Source organism: Cyanistes caeruleus, chromosome 13 (assembly GCF_971803275.1).
Source record: "Cyanistes caeruleus chromosome 13, bCyaCae1.hap1.1, whole genome shotgun sequence".
In the NCBI taxonomy this organism is placed as follows: Eukaryota; Metazoa; Chordata; class Aves; order Passeriformes; family Paridae; genus Cyanistes; species Cyanistes caeruleus.
Genome location: NC_141713.1, coordinates 10,772,181 through 10,788,063, shown reverse-complemented (window position 1 = coordinate 10,788,063; position 15,883 = coordinate 10,772,181). Strand labels below are relative to the sequence as shown.

Genomic DNA, 15,883 nt, shown 5'->3' with positions numbered 1-15,883 from the left:
TTTTCTACATTGCTGTTAATTCTTCATTGACAAAATGCTTGATAATTGTAAAAAGTTGAGATTTTGTAATATACACACATTGTGTCAAAATCCAAAAAATCAACAATTCATTCTATTCAACATGTATTTTACTTTAATTAACATACTAACATTGAGTTGGTTCTTGAGAAGAGCAGCTGTAATTCCACAAGACCTCATATAAATACATCAGTCTTTTGTGCTAATAAAGAATTTGAACCACTGTATTTGTTGGAACTTTATTGTGTTAGTCTAAAGAAACTAGCAAGATAAACTGAAGTACATATTTAATTTTTAAAAATGTAATTGTAAATAGTGAAAAGATTTATAAAATATTTTTGAATCAACAGATGACTGCAATAATTAGTAGTGCATATCAGTCTCAAGAGTTTAATGTATCTTTCCATGTCCAAAATATGAACACAAACCCAAGATTTTCAATTTAATATACTAACTTATGAACTATTTCCAACCCCCCCTTTATAATAAAATTGAACTACACAAGTACAAGATGTCTTAAAAAGATCAAACACTAAAGTTATAAAATACAGTTTTAAGCTTACATTGGCAACAAAAATCGTGGATCCAAGCCTGCCTGCTTGCAAATTACTGATAACCTCAGGAGGAATGTTTGGATTATTGAGAATAGAAGGTGGTAAATTCATCATTCCAGGTGCTGCATCAGGCCCATGTCCTCCTGGAAACTGCCCTCCTCCACGCTGTAGTGCTCTACGAGCATGTTCCCCTTCAGGATCCTGAAACATGGGCAAAAACAAAGCCACTTAACCATCAACAACAGGCCTGGCAACAAACAAAATGGTACTATTTGAAATGCAGCACAAATCCATCAAAATTATCAACTAATAAATATGCTTGTCCATGTCAGAGGGATCATGAACTGGATTAGCATGGAGACCCAATTCCCTCACCTCTAGAGGTGGGTCCTTTCAGATGAGGTTGAGGCATATTGGCAAAGCACTTGTTGAGGAAGCGTGCACTGCCACTTCACATGCTGTACCTAGCCTATGGACAAGTAGAAAAGATTTCAAGCTAAAGGACTGTCAGCCTAGCACTTTCCTCCAAGAACTGAATTAATTTAATTAGGTGATGGTTTTGTATTATTTATTAATACCATTATTAAAATTGTAACAGGACAGGAAGAACTGCATCAGAAACCATCATACACTACAGCACTACAATAGAAAAGCTGACATTATTTCACTTTCCAGAGAGCACAACTTCTCTATTTCCATCCCTATTTTTGCACATATGTAGTGGTCTAATGATTAGCTCATTCTGTGTCATATTTTGAAGCACGTAAGTAATGTAAACATAGAATTACTTAGATTGGAAAAGACCTGATGACACTAAGGTAAGAATATGAAGTCAAGTTGTTTTAACAAAAAGCAGCATTCAATTATTATGACTTAAGGAAATGCTTTTTATCAGTTTACTTGGCATAGTATCCAACCTTCTGCAGCCAACAGGCAGTTCAGCCCATTAAGAAAATTTCACGAAAAATGAAACTGAAAATTACACATCTCAGATTCTCAAAACACTGTATGGTCATCCCAGTAGCTTTAGTATCTTCGCTGTTCCAAATTCAGCAGCAATAAACATACCTCTTTAATATTCAGGGGTCTTCCACTAAGATCATATTTGTTCATAGTATCTAATGCCTTCTTAACAAATTCTTCATCTTTGAATTCAACCACACTTAGAAAGAGATCAAAACATTTAGAGCATTAAAATAAAGTTTAACATGCCAAAACTAATAGAATGTTTGGATAGCAGTGTGCTTCCATACACATAAAAAAAGAAACTTACCCACAACCCTATATCCATGAGATTTGTCATCATATGTAAAGAGAAAACAAGCAAAAAAACAAGAAGTCAGTCAGCACATATGACAGAGCAATGAAGATTCCAGTTAAAGATCCCAGCTCACTGTTAAGTAACTATACAAAGTTATTTTCAGCTTCAAAATTCATAATATATGCTCTTTAGTGGTAGCCAATCTGAATTTCTCCTACTTTCACAGCATACATACCATTCAAATGCAAGAGAACACATTTTCTCTTACATATTTTAAGTCAAACCAGAATTGGAAAAATGCCACACAGATCCATGTAAGGACAACTGGGAAGAGGAGGTGGGAGGGAAAGGGTGGAAAGAAAATAACCCCAAAACATAACCAAAAACCAATCAAGACACTCATCATGTCATTAAAAGCTGTCCACTAACTACAAAATTCAAATCTACCTACATCAAGTACACCACTACAGTGAAAAAGCAATCTGCATACCTCTTCAGTACTACAGCATAATTGAAAAATTACCTTATAAGAAAATAACCTTATTGACTACACCAGCATCCTTCTAATAAAGCAAAGAGGATTTCTTTAAGTACAGCAAAGCTGACAGCATGTTTTAGTTTAAACAAGTATTAAAGAAAGTAATTTACAACAATCGATACGACCTCAGTTAAGACTCAAACCTGCATTTCTTGCGTTCTCACTGCAGGTTTGGAGCTGCTATTGGCCAAACATTTGACTATTATTAAGAAGACAGAGGAGCTTTAACAATCTTCACTATTAGTGCCTCACTGCAGGCACTCTATTGGCTACCAACCATCTGCACCCATTTAGTTTTAAGAAAATAAATACATTAAGCCAGTGTTTAAAAGTACCAATCCTGCAAAGCTGTGAAATCAGGCACTTCACCCAATATACTCTTAGCTAACATTTTATACTTATTGGCCCCAAGAAGAGCATACTACATTAACAAAATTTAAATAAAATGATTGGTTTATTGAGCATCCTTTATATGAAACAGATTTGTACCAAGACAAACGTGTTGGCTAAAAAGAAGAATTAAGTAAATGCCATTTGTTAACATTAAGAGAAGTACTTTGCCCTTACAACCAGCTAGTGTGAGTTGCATGAAGATGTCAGACTACTTCTAATACAGAATCCTCAAGGCTACCTTAATGAAAATCAGTGTAAAAATGAAACTTACTTTCCAATAACTGGTACAGGTATTATACAAAAATAAAACTGCTGAGGAACTTTTACACCTCTAGCAGATTGTTGCCCACGGCACTTACCCTTGATTTTCCTTCAGCATCCTTAAACAGCTCCACGTATGTAACCTCACCAACTACATAAGACATACAAAGGGAAAATACCAAGAGACAATGCATTTAAACACCAGTATCTTTCTTTACTGTGCCCCTGTGCACAAGTCTACAGAGAATCACCTATTATTCACCAACAATCAAAACCAGACCAACATACCTCCTGTCAATGGCTATATAATTTAGCTAGTTTTCAGAAATATGCAGCAGCCACATTCTCAAAAGCTAAAAACAAACAACTATATTTAACCTAATTCATACTACAGATCATATTTTGGCCAGTATGATATAGTTGGTGAACAAATTCAGATATACACAGTCCCTTAACCTAACAAATGAAACGACAACGTTCACTGAAAAGTGTTGCATTTATCATCCTACTCACAACACCTGTTTTAAGGTGACTTTCTACCTGAATATCTTCAATCAAAAGTTTGCCTTCAGTAATAACCAAATTTACACATCAAATATTTCACAGCAAGCGACTCACTTTCTAAGGTAGGAAGTTTAAGTAAATAAAGCAATCAAATAGTCACGTCACCTTACAACAGATAAACCAGCAGTTACAGAAGGGGGTCTGGCATTTTTCACAGCCTAAAAGCCAAGTGTGCTTTGCATTACTTTTGAAGAATCAATTTTTCAAGGAAAACACAGAACTAACTTTTTACAGAATCTATATATTATCATTATTTTACCCCAAATTTAAAATAAATTTTTGGGGTAGTCAGATTTCTCTATCAGAACTGCAACAATAGTAACAAGCTTTTAATACAAAGCTCCAGACAAACAGTCATGGCAGTAGTGACAATGCAGACAAAGTTAATGCCACAGCCAGATTCCACCAAAGAAATACAAAACAACTTTTGAAAGACATCCCTTATTATTCAGGTTAACACACTTCATGTGTTGCTTAAATACAATAGCCCTTAGAGAAAAAAAAATCTACAAGAACTACAACTAGACAAAACACAATCTCTTTAAGAACCCATGAGGTCATGCATATACTCTCTACTGTCACACCAGAATGGCAGAAGATTGTGAGCACTTCATTTACCCAGCCTACCCTGCAATGCAATTGTCTCGGATGAAAGAGGGGGAAGGGAGATAGATGTACCAAGTAAAGGCCAAAACAAAAAAAGTCAAATCAAATCTGTGTGGCTCAAAGGACACATCGGTTGCATTTAAGCCCTATTGGTTTCTGTGTGAAGTGTATTACAAGCAGTAAGTTACCTTTCTCTCTCATCAGGTCTTTAATAGCTTGCCATTTCATGTCATACGGGATGTTGCTAATAAAAACTCTATTGCGATTAACAGCCTTCTTGTCCCCAGCGCCTGCATTCTTCTCCTTTGCATAGGGGTGGAATCTATTCTTGTTTCCAAGAGAAGGGATTGCCTTCGCTTTTGCAACGAACTTCTCTTTCACAGGTGCTTTCCCTTCTTTTGCTGTCTCATCATTATCCCTACATTAAAAAACAAAAATCCAAACAAAAACACTATTAGTCTTCTGTTGGGTCATTAGCGTACCCCACCTCCTACCTACATAATTGAGTATTTCCTATGCTATTGGAATTCCCAGGATGTCAAACACTGCTTTTAAAATTAGGAAATCATGCTACCAGAGTAATTTCAAAATACACTGTTTAATCAAGAACAAAAAAATGTTACAATATTAAGTAAAGAAGGTGTATCTTACTAATTCACTTACATTCCACTTCACAGAATCATAGAATCCTAGAATGGTTTGGGTTGGAAGGGACTTTAAAGATCATCTAATTCCAAGACCCCTGCCATGGGCAGGGACACCTTTCACTAGATCACCTTACTCAGGGTTTCATCCCACTTTTAACACTTCCAGAGATGGGGCATCCACTGCTCTGGGCAACCTGTGCCAGCACATCCTGTCTGTCAAGACTCTAAAAGATGGAACTATGAAACTACCACGAAGACAAAAACAGAAAGAGTGAAAAATGAACTATAATACCCATGCATTGGTGCCTTGGTAATTTTCACACCTCACTTGGACAAGTTACAGGATATTCACCACAGAAGTGGGAGTAGAAATAGTCTAAGTTTGAGAGCTGAAAGAGCTCAGGATGCTTCATTCAATGGAGTCATAATATATCAAAATCAACTCCAATAGGTTTTATATCAAATTATGTTCTACCTACCTCATAAATAATTTTTATTCACAATTTGTGCCAGACTACTGTTAGACAGAAATTAAAATTTAACTAAGAACAACAAATATTTGTTTTCAGTTTCACTGCTTAACACTACTAGAAGTTGAAAACTTTCTAAACGCAAAGGAAACAGCTGTATAAAGCCATGCTATGAATCTAGGACTAATTAAATAACTAGGTATTATCCACTAAAAACAACAAAACAGATGCCTGGCCCTTTGTCTTTCAAAACTTCACCAACAGCACAAAAATTCTCCTTTTAAAATATTTTTATTTTTTGGATGAAAACGCAAGAAAACTGACTGCTTCTCTTTTAAGGCAGGCCAAATCTCAGGGTCAGTAAGACCATACACTTCTAACAGAATTAGAAGAAATATCTGTAACTCTTCAGCATTCCTGATATCCTTACTACCACAAGGTCATTTAGCATGCTAAGAGGCTCAAGGTGCTTGAATTGTTACTTTTAAAAAGAAGAACTGCTGAACTGAGAGAATCCACTGAATAAAGCCACACAAATGTGATCCACTAAACAGATGCTACTTAGCAACTTTAACTACACATCACTGTCTACTTAAAGAGAAACTTTAAAAGTACTTTTACAGAAACATGTATTTTAAAAAGAATTAGCATCTTGAGTTAGAACAATTAGAAGGCAATGTCCTACAGGACTGACAGAAGTGAATGATTGTGAACCTTCCTTCTTAAATTAATCTTTATTTCCCACTTTTCAGACGGTTTAGTTTTTATCTCATTTAGACACTTTGGAAGGTTTCAGGCATTTCAGTTTTACAACTACAACATATGGCAAAACCAAGTGATTTTGATTAACTGACAAATTTTCAGCTCTCTGCACTTTTGTTAACAAAACAGTGAGTAAATAGCAGTCCTGCACTCAAAAGCACATGCAAGGAGCTTTTCATGAAGCTAAATGTATTATCTACTCAAGCCTGGGAACTTTTCAGAGAAGAGTACGTTCAAACACATCCATATTCCTCCCATGACTTTTTCCCCAATTTTGAAATACTCATATGGTATTAACTTCACAGTCCTTGTGTTTACATGCGGATTAAGAGTGGATTAGCAACTGGGAAATGCATGGATACTCCCGTGGGGCAAGTATTTGTAAAATTTAAAACATCTCAAGTCAACAACTCGCTATCTGGTTCAGGCATCCTCCAACGTCCCTCTGCATCATCCCTCCTCCACACCATCCTGTGTCTGTGTGAAAACGTAATTCTTGTGTGGCTGTGTAATGAAGTGAAATGAAGGGAACAATGCAGGAACTGGAGGGATTCAAGGGAGGAAGCAAAGAGCAGAGTATCAGTTCTTCCAGTCAGATTATTTCCTTCCAATCCAATTCTGTTTGCAAATGCAAAACTATCCCCTGTCCAACGAGACACCTAATAAAAATCTGAGTTCTTCCTTAAGTTTTAGGATTAGAGCAATGGATTCTCTTCAGCCTTTTAAGCTCTTTTCTGCTTAAAGGATTATGAAACAGCCCCTTGGTGCTCAGTGTAGTGTACAGGATGAGACAGGTCTCCAAATATGGAATCCAAAGGCTCTGAAAAACCTGGCTGTATAAATCAGTCAAGAGCAAAGAAGATACAAGCCTGGCATAAACTCCTAAATCTGGGAAACAAAGCGACAGTGCACTTGGTCTGGGAATCACAGCCAGGCTGCTGAAAATAGAGGATTAATTAAAGAAACAATCCTTCTTGCAAAACTCATCTGCCAAAACCAACACAGGTCAGTGAACAGGCCAGAGGCAGAGATCCTTTTAAAACTCTTACCCTCCTCCTTGAAAATTAAAAATAATTTCAATCAAATAATACATTCAAATTCACATTAGTCACCTACAGACCACAGAGAAGACAGATTCAGAAATTATGAACTGACATTTTCATGGGGGAAAAGCAATAGTAATTTCTAATCTTTACCTTTTGTATGAGCTACACATTTCACACATTAAATTAATATTTGCCTGTGAAATCACAGACCATCACCATTCCTAGGACTGGGAAAAAAAATGTCTACAATTAGTTCTTAAAAAAAAAAGTGCATATGCTCATTGATTTGAAAGACCAATTATCCCTTTTGGGGAAAAAACAACAACAACAACAAAAACCCCCCCCCAAAAAAAACCACTTTTGAATTTTCCATAAAGTTTTAAAGACAAAAGACAGGCTTTCCACATGCAAAACTAGAAGCCTAAAAATAATAGGCACAAGATACATCAACATGAAAGCCCTAAAACTTGATTTTTTAAAACTAACTTCTCTCCTCACAAGTGTCCACAACAAGATAAGCAGACTGAAGTGGAAGAAGTTCACAACTTGTGATTCCAAAGCATATGGCTCTCTAAAGCTTTGTTGTGCTGAACAGTTCCACTGCCCAATACCAATACAAAAAACTTAGGAAGTGTGCAAACTGAGCCAGGATTCCTGTCCAGTTTAATGAATGCTAAGCAAACCAGGTTAATGAAATACTTTTTTTTTTTTAATATATTTAACCTACAGACTGACAGCTTAATCCTTTGTACAGCCGTTTGGGGGAAGATTAGAAACTGCATGTGAAAGAATAAGATTTGTATCTCTGTTACCAAGAACCCCCCCATTACTTTCTAACTTCAAGTTGTGACTTCTACCATGCAGAATGACTGGGATTTTTCATTTGCTTGTGAGGTTTCGGAGGGAAAATAAATTGTTGACAGGAGGGATACAGAGAAAATACCTCATTTCAACATCAGCAACCTCTAAAGGCAATAAAATTTATACACCAAAAAGGGGCAAAAGGGTGACAATCGTCCTGTGAAAATGCAATTCTAATCTGCACAGTTTAGAAGCTGTGGACCAGACATGGGGGTAAAAAACAAATCCACAAATTCTGTTTTACAGTAAAGTGGAATTTATAGCTTGTGAACGAAATTAAATTTTACATGGAGTCAAGTAAAGGCATGAAGTACATCTTTATTCCTCCAGCTTTATATTGAAGATGATCCCACATACATTTTTTAAATACAACTGTGTTAGAGCAGGGCTGCTTAGAACGTGTCAAAACTTCAGACACCAATAGCTTTGATGTACTTTAGCAGTGGGTTTACTGTAAATGTATTTTCCCTCCAAGATCTGAATGAGATTGGAAGAGATATTGAAATTCCAATGATCTGAGGCTAAAACCTAGTTCATGTAGAGTGACAATCCTCAAAGCCTGACATCAAGAACAACCACACACACAAAGTTATTAATGGTATTGTTCCAGAGAGCTGGTAGTTCCAGCTCCCTTGCATTAAATTCCTTTTAGACCTACTATATAATTTTACATACTCCCTGTATGAAAATGTTACAGCTTCCAAGAAAACTTCGTGCATGTTCGCTTCGAGCGGGGTTCGCTTTTAGAAAGTAACTCATTCTAGGGCTGTCTGACCATTCTCACGTAAACAAAGACTAATTCAACGGCTTTACAAATAACATCGTTTTGGCAAGAAGTGGAAACGTAAACGGCACCAGAAGCGATGCGGAACACTCCTGAAGAGCACCCCATGGGAACCGGTCCGCCAGGTACCAGAGCCCGGGGCTCGGAACCCAGCCCTGCCGGGCGGCCTCGCCGCCCTCAGCGGCCGCTGACCAAGAACCGCCACCTGCCCCGTGCCCAGGCCGCGGCCTCCCCGAGCCGCCGCCCCGACCCCGGCCTTGCCCCGACCCCACGGAGGAGGAGCCTTGGGGGTGGGGGGGTCCGGCCACCTCCTCCCGCCGCACCCCCGGCCCCGCTGCCCCCGCCGCCCTCCCGGCTCTGCCCTCACACACATTTTGACGCCATTTGCGCTGCCCGCGCCGCTACCGGGTGCTGCGGCCGCCGCCGCCGCCGCCGCCTCCTCATCCTGCGGCGGCTGTTGCGGCGTCTGTTGTTGCGGTGCCGGCTGCTGCTGTTGCTGCGGCGGCGGCTGTGGCGCTTGGCCGGCCGCCTCCTCGGCTCGGCGCGGCGCGGCCGCCTCCGCCCTGTCGCTCTCCGCCATCTCGTGCCGGGCCGCGGCCCAGCGACCGCCGGTTTGAAACGGGCCCCGAGCGCCTCGGCCTCGCCGCGCCGCGCCGCACCAAGTCTCGCGAGAGCGCCGCTCGCGGCCGGGGGAGGGCACGCGCGCCGAGGCTTTGTGCGTTGCCGTGGCGACGCGGGGACTGCTCGGCGCCATGGCCGCCACTGCGATCCGCAGCAGCGGCATTCACTGGGTCAGTCACAGAAACAGTTCTGCGGTTGGGAAATCCCAACTTGGAATGTTTGGGAAAGACCTCTGAGATCTTCAAGTCCACCCTTTAATATAGCACAGCTTGAGTACAGCACTAAGCGAAGTCCCCAAGTGCCACATGTTAACGTCTTTTAAATCCGCTCCTACAATGGTGACCCCACCACTTCTCCGTGCAGCCTGTGCCAGTGATTGACAACCTGTAGCAGTGATTGACAACCCGTTCCGTGAAGGAATTTGTCCTAATATCCAACCTAAATCTCCTTTGGTGCAAGTTCAGGCCATTTCCTCTCACCCTATCACTTGTTTCAAGGGAGAAGAGACCAACTCCCGCCTGGCTACATCCTCCTTTCAGGCAGTTGTACAAAGTGATAATGGCCCTCCTGAGCCTCCTTTTCTGCAGGCTGAACACTCCCTCGGATGCTCCTTACAGCACTTATGCTCCAGACCCTTGATCAGCTGCACTGCCCTTTTCTGGACACACTTCTGCATCTCAATGTCCTTCTTGCTGTAAAGAGCCCAAAACTGAACACAGGATTCATTGTGCAACTTCACCAGTGTGAGCAGAGGGGGACAATCACTGCTCTAGTCCTGCTGGCCACACCATTTCCGATAAAGAAAAAAAATCTTTATGGCCTTTTTCCAAACATTTCCGTACCTCTCAATATTAAGAAGATCCCCACATTCATCATAAACTGAAGGCTCTGGAATTCTGAAGGATTTGGACACAAAATCAACTCTTAACCTGTGTTGAGACAGCTCAGACCAAATATAGAATAGGCTGAGTGGGAAGGGACTCATGAGGATCATCCAGTCCAACTCCTGGCCCTGCACAAAACACCTCAAGAGACACATCATGTGCTCAAGTGTATTGTCCAAAGATTTCTGAAACTTTCTCAAGCTTGGTGAAGTGACCACTTCCCTAGGGAGGTTGTTCCAGTGCTCGACCAGCCTCTGGGTGAAAAACCTTCTCCTCATCTAACCTAAACCTCTCCTGACTTAGTGTTATTTCCTCAAGTCCATCGCTGGTCACCAGAGAGAAGAAATCAGTAGCTGAGCTTCTGCTTCCCCTTGTGACAATGCTGAAGATCTCAATGAGGTCTCCCCTCCATCTCCTCCAGGCTGTCAACTGACCTCAGTCACTCCTCATAAGGCCTCCAGACCCTCCACCGTCTTTGTTGCCGCCTTTGGACACTCTCTAATTAGCAATATTTTTAAAAGAAGGGAAAAGCAGTTATCATTTGGACAAAATATAATAATTTTACTAATTACAATTACAAAAGCATTTTTAAAGGGGTAACCAAATATTATATAAATATCTATTATATAAGGAAAGCCATTCAGTCCTCTGCAATGAATTTAGATTGGTGGCTTCTGGTTGCTGACCCACTGACCTGTACTAATGTGGCTTTTGCAAGTAAACTCCTTATGAGCTGCTGGAAATCTCTTTTGTCTGTGCTCATGACTGTCATAGCAGGTGCTGGTAACATGTGAAATTTTGGAGAAAGCACTCAAAGCTACTACAAAACACTCCAACAACCTCCATTCCAGATGAAGGCAGAAAGGCATGTCCAGAGGACACATAAGAGATGTAATTCTGTTTATACATTAACCATAATTAGATAAATATCTTGGTATTTGCGATAATAATCACTGCTGGAATAGTTAATGTTTACTTGATATTGCTATCATTACATTTTACAGCTCTCACTTCTGCAGGATGAAGGGGAGTAATTCCCATGTTCAGGTTACCAGACCCTGTGTTTGATTGTGCTTTGCACAGAGCATCTCAAGTGTTGGAATCCTATACTCTCTGAAGCAGTGTTATGGCACCAAGCAGCTGACACTGAATTCCTGTGCTGATGGGCCTGTGGATATAACAAGAGTTGCTGACTTTCTTACACACAATTTCCCTACGTGTTCTGAATAATCTACTGTCTGTTTCAATTGCTACCTCCCCAAGTTTATATACCTTTTGGGCCCATGGGTCTGGCTGAGGTGAAGTTAATTTTCCCCACAGCAGCCTTCAATGCTGTGGTCTGTACTGGTAGCTGGAAAGGAGTTGGTAACGCATTGGTGTTTGCTGGGACAGCATCACAGCCATATCTCCAGCATTCCCCTCACCAGTGGGCTGAGGGTGGGCAAGATCTTGGGACAGGACATAGCCAGATCAGCTGACCCAAACTATCCAAAGGGATATTCCATACCGTATGACATCTGCACAGCAGCAAAAGCCAAGAAAAAGGAGAGGCAAGGGTGGGGAGAGAGGGCATTTGTTACCACATTGGTCTTCCAAAGCAACTGCTATGTGGACTGCTTCCTGGGAAGTGGCTGGACATTGTCTGCTAATGGGAAACAGAGAGTAAATATGTTTTCCTTGGCTTCCATACACAGTCTTTACTTTATTCAACTGCCTTTACGTTGATCCATGTGTTTTTTCTGTCTATTTTCTCCCATCCCATCCTGCTGAGGAGTGCTAGAGCAACTTGGCAAGTCAGGGTCAACCCACCACAGCGCAGTGTGCATGGTTTTGTATAAGTAAACTCTGCTGTCACACAATGGATTTTGCAATAAATACTCAGAACTGCACAATCCATACACATCCAAAGATGAAGAGGTGTTTTGTATTAAGGCTGCACTGAGGCATAGTCCAGCTAAAAGCCTGGAGGAGTTACGGTAGCTTTGCCCTGTCTCCCTCACACCACAACTCCAATTTAGAGCATTCTGTTCAGCTCAGTTGCTTGTGTCAGGATTTTTATGGAAGTCTTGCCTCCTTTTCTACAAGTCCCACACACAATCACTCAGCATTTCTGTCTCCAAAGAGCAGTAATAAAAATGGGAGAGCAACACCACAAAGAGCTGTTATGGACCTGACAGGGGTGAACTGGAATTAAAAAGTAGAATTTCTTTGGTCTACAAAACTGTGTTAAAAAATATTTAAGTTTTTCCCTTGGTAGACTCTTGAGTATAAAATGATTGATTTTTTTTTTATTTTTTTTTTTTAATCTACTCACCATAGTTAAATGAAAAAAAGGAAACAATTGTCTTTCCATGCCATTTCCTGTGCTGAGATAGTCTCCTTTGTCACACACTACTGGTCCCTCCTGGGAATATTTAAAAATTTTCTTCTGATATATGGGCTTCCAACATCTCTTCTGCCTCTGTTTATGTTCTTACATGAGACAGACAAGATTTCTGAGGAATGTACCTGTTAAAGGGGGATCCTTCATTTAGTCCAACACTGTTACAAGTGTTTTTGATCTTCTGTCCTGACAAATGCCTCTTGTCATCCCCTAATGTAAATAGTGTTTCACAGTTATAGGTAGGGTGTATGGCATAATGCTTGTACATTCTTGGCAAGCAGAGAGTTGACAGCACTAATTTACACACAGAGTTGAGGATAATGGAATATTCTTGCATATATATGTAAATATAAGCAACTGTAAAGGAACTATTATTAAAAGTGTCTTTTACAAGTAGTTACTGAAGCAAAATATTGTATTTTAAGTATCATGGTTCTTTTCAAAACAATAACTCCCCAGTAAATTCAAGTCTCAAGTCCTCAGTGACAAACAAGGCATAGCTCCCAATATGCTAATGAACAAATATGTATCATCATCCTTTTAGAAAGGACCACTTTAATTTGTCTTTTGTTTATATCTTTTTTTTTTTTAATTTTGTTTCTAGTTAAGTCATGATCAAAAGGAGTTCATCAATACTTTTGCCAGGTGGAACTTGTGAAAAAATTCTATGTTCCTGAAATTTGGTTTGTATGGAACTTCAGAAAATAGGAAATTTGAGCCTCATAACTTTTGAATCCATTTAACTTTTTTTTTGTAAATTATTCTCTTCAGTTCTCACCTATATGATGCCTGCATGGTGGATATGTCACACATAATTATCCTTCTTTTGTTTGCCATGGTACCTAAATGTGCTTAGCATTTTTTAGACCCTCTCCCTTCTCCAGGAAGCCCCAAGTACAGCAGGAGAAGGGTTTATTTTAGCAATATATTTGCTTTGTAAATATTTCTACTTTCATACCTTATTTAAAGATTCCTTTTTGCACAGACACAAGGATTTCCAGATCGGTCTGCACCGCCTAAGGCTGCACCCAACCTACACTGCTTTACTCTGTGCTAAAAATATAAAATTAACCCTACTCTGCAACTGGCACCCTCTTTTGCATACTTATAGTGGACCTATAGTAAAGCAAATACTATTTTCCCCAAAGGCTCTCTTTGCATTTAAGCAGTATCTTTCTGGGCTGAGAAACAATGTGGTATCAGTCACACAGGAGACTTGCTCTACTTGATCTGCAGGGACCTAACTTCTTTGTCCCCCATGGAAGGCTTACATCTCCCTGAGTATCCTAAAACTTTTTTCAGTGTTGTACAACCATTGACCACAGCTTGAGCCTCAATCTTCACCGATTTTTTACCCCTAAAAGGCTGCATAAGACCAGACTTTTGGTAACATTTTTACTGTTCCTATATGGAAACAATTCACATTATCCCCTCTTCCCCCAGACATTACTCTAGCTGCTGGATTATGAAATAAAAAACTGAGCAACCTGCTCTTTTGTTGGTCTTTCTTCCACTGTCAAGCTGAGTGCCTCTAATGTACACACCACCTCTGCCTTTCAAGTGAGGCAGCAAACACCTCCCTCCTGCAGGTCTTAAGGGAACTCATCCTTCCCTCTGCCCTGGCCCTAGCTGGCCAGGGCTCACCCCTGTGCCAAGGTGGAGGAGCTGGAGATGCACCGGGGACCATTTGCCTCCTCTTGGATGACTCTCACCCACACAAGGTGGCACTGTTGGTATTCACTGTATTCATGTACTCTTCCACCTTCCCCAGCACATAAAATAATTGGACTTAAAGGGGGGGATTTTCAACCTTCTTCAGTTTCTGAATCCCTACACTTTTCCTATTTGAAGAGTGGGCCTCGTCAGACGTTTAAATGGAGAGACCGCATTGTAGGACTTGTTTTTTCTGCCTCATTCCTAGCAGTCACCAAAGCAGTGCCTTACAGACCCATATGTCTGTAGACTCTATATTGCTGGTGAAGTCAGTGTCTAGTAAAAGCACAGCCTTTGAACAAGCACAAATAGAGATTCAGATATTTTAAGACTATGTAAAAAAACCATGGTAGAATAGAGATATTTATTCTTTTAAAAATGGTAAATACCTTTAATCAAATTACATAAAATAATTCCAAGTTGCAACTGTGATCAATACATAAATTAATATATAATCCACCCACTTTTGCTGTGCACCTCTATTACTGCTTTTATCTCCTGTATATACTGTTTCTTTCTGATTCTGCACATTCTCAAAAAACTTGTTTGTATTTGCTTAGGAGGGGAACTTCAACTTGATCTATTTCTTCTGCGCACAATATTCTTCACTGACTCTGCCCACTTCAGCCCATTTAAATTTTTTAGCAATTGAAGGGAGTTTGTTTGCTTGCAAAGGAACACACCAAGAGAGCTGTTTAAAGCCAAACTGAAAAGCAAGTTACAAGGGAGTTAGTTATCCCTTAAAAAAGTTTCATTTTCTTGACACCTAGACCATTCAAGTGATCCTTAACCATTAAAAGTATTGACCAGCTAATACCTCTAAGACTTCCATGTTGCCTTTCACTCACTGGCACCCACTTGTCTTTCAGTGTCTTTCCCAAGCTTAAATTATTTGCCAACTCAACATAACAAATCACTAGATGATTATAAAATCTCTATTTCTGATCAAGGGCTCTTCTTTGAGAAAACACAGCACTCCCTACACAAGGATCAAATCAACAGCAAATATGATTGAAGTCAGATGAAAGTCATAGTAACAGTCAGTTGAACACAAAGATGGATCTTGATAAAGAAACTGAAAGCAAAGAGTAGTGAATGTTCCCTTTGTCCATATATCCAGCATGATTCACATGTACTGCTCTTCCATTTGCCTTACCAAAAAATCACTTTTCCCATGCAAAAGCAAAACTTGTGATTTTCAAGTGAAAAAGAAATGAATTGTAGGAAAAGATTGTTATTCCATCACTTTTCCATTTTAAAATATACCATCTTGAACAGAAAAATAGTGCTATTTGTGTGCTGACAACTGGTAGATGAAGAAGGAGAGTCATTCCCTATTGCTGGCTGCCAGTTTATTTTCCAGTTTAAATTCCAGAAAAGTGGGTTTTCAATACATAAAATCAGAAGTCTTCAGAACAGAACATAAGTGTCAGATTCCTATAAATAAACACACCATTTCAGCAACTTCTGCCATGCCAGAGTACAAGAGAAACTATTATTTCAGTGTTAAAAAAAAA

The 15,883-nt window shown here is 39.8% G+C and overlaps 1 protein-coding gene across 2 annotated transcripts in view; it reads right to left on the bottom strand.

The window, feature by feature from the left end:
* Positions 1-15,883, bottom strand: part of MYEF2 (myelin expression factor 2) — a 26,009-nt gene extending 10,126 nt beyond the window's left edge. For both annotated transcript variants that reach the window (XM_086848396.1, XM_086848397.1), the window contains exons 1-6: positions 9,137-15,883; positions 4,384-4,613; positions 3,124-3,176; positions 1,846-1,853; positions 1,641-1,734; positions 582-773 (exon numbers count right to left, since the gene is read on the bottom strand). In XM_086848396.1, coding sequence (XP_086704522.1) covers positions 582-773; positions 1,641-1,734; positions 1,846-1,853; positions 3,124-3,176; positions 4,384-4,613; positions 9,137-9,549 — 990 coding nt within the window. In that variant the 5' untranslated portion in view covers positions 9,550-15,883. The remainder of the gene's footprint in view (positions 1-581; positions 774-1,640; positions 1,735-1,845; positions 1,854-3,123; positions 3,177-4,383; positions 4,614-9,136) is intronic.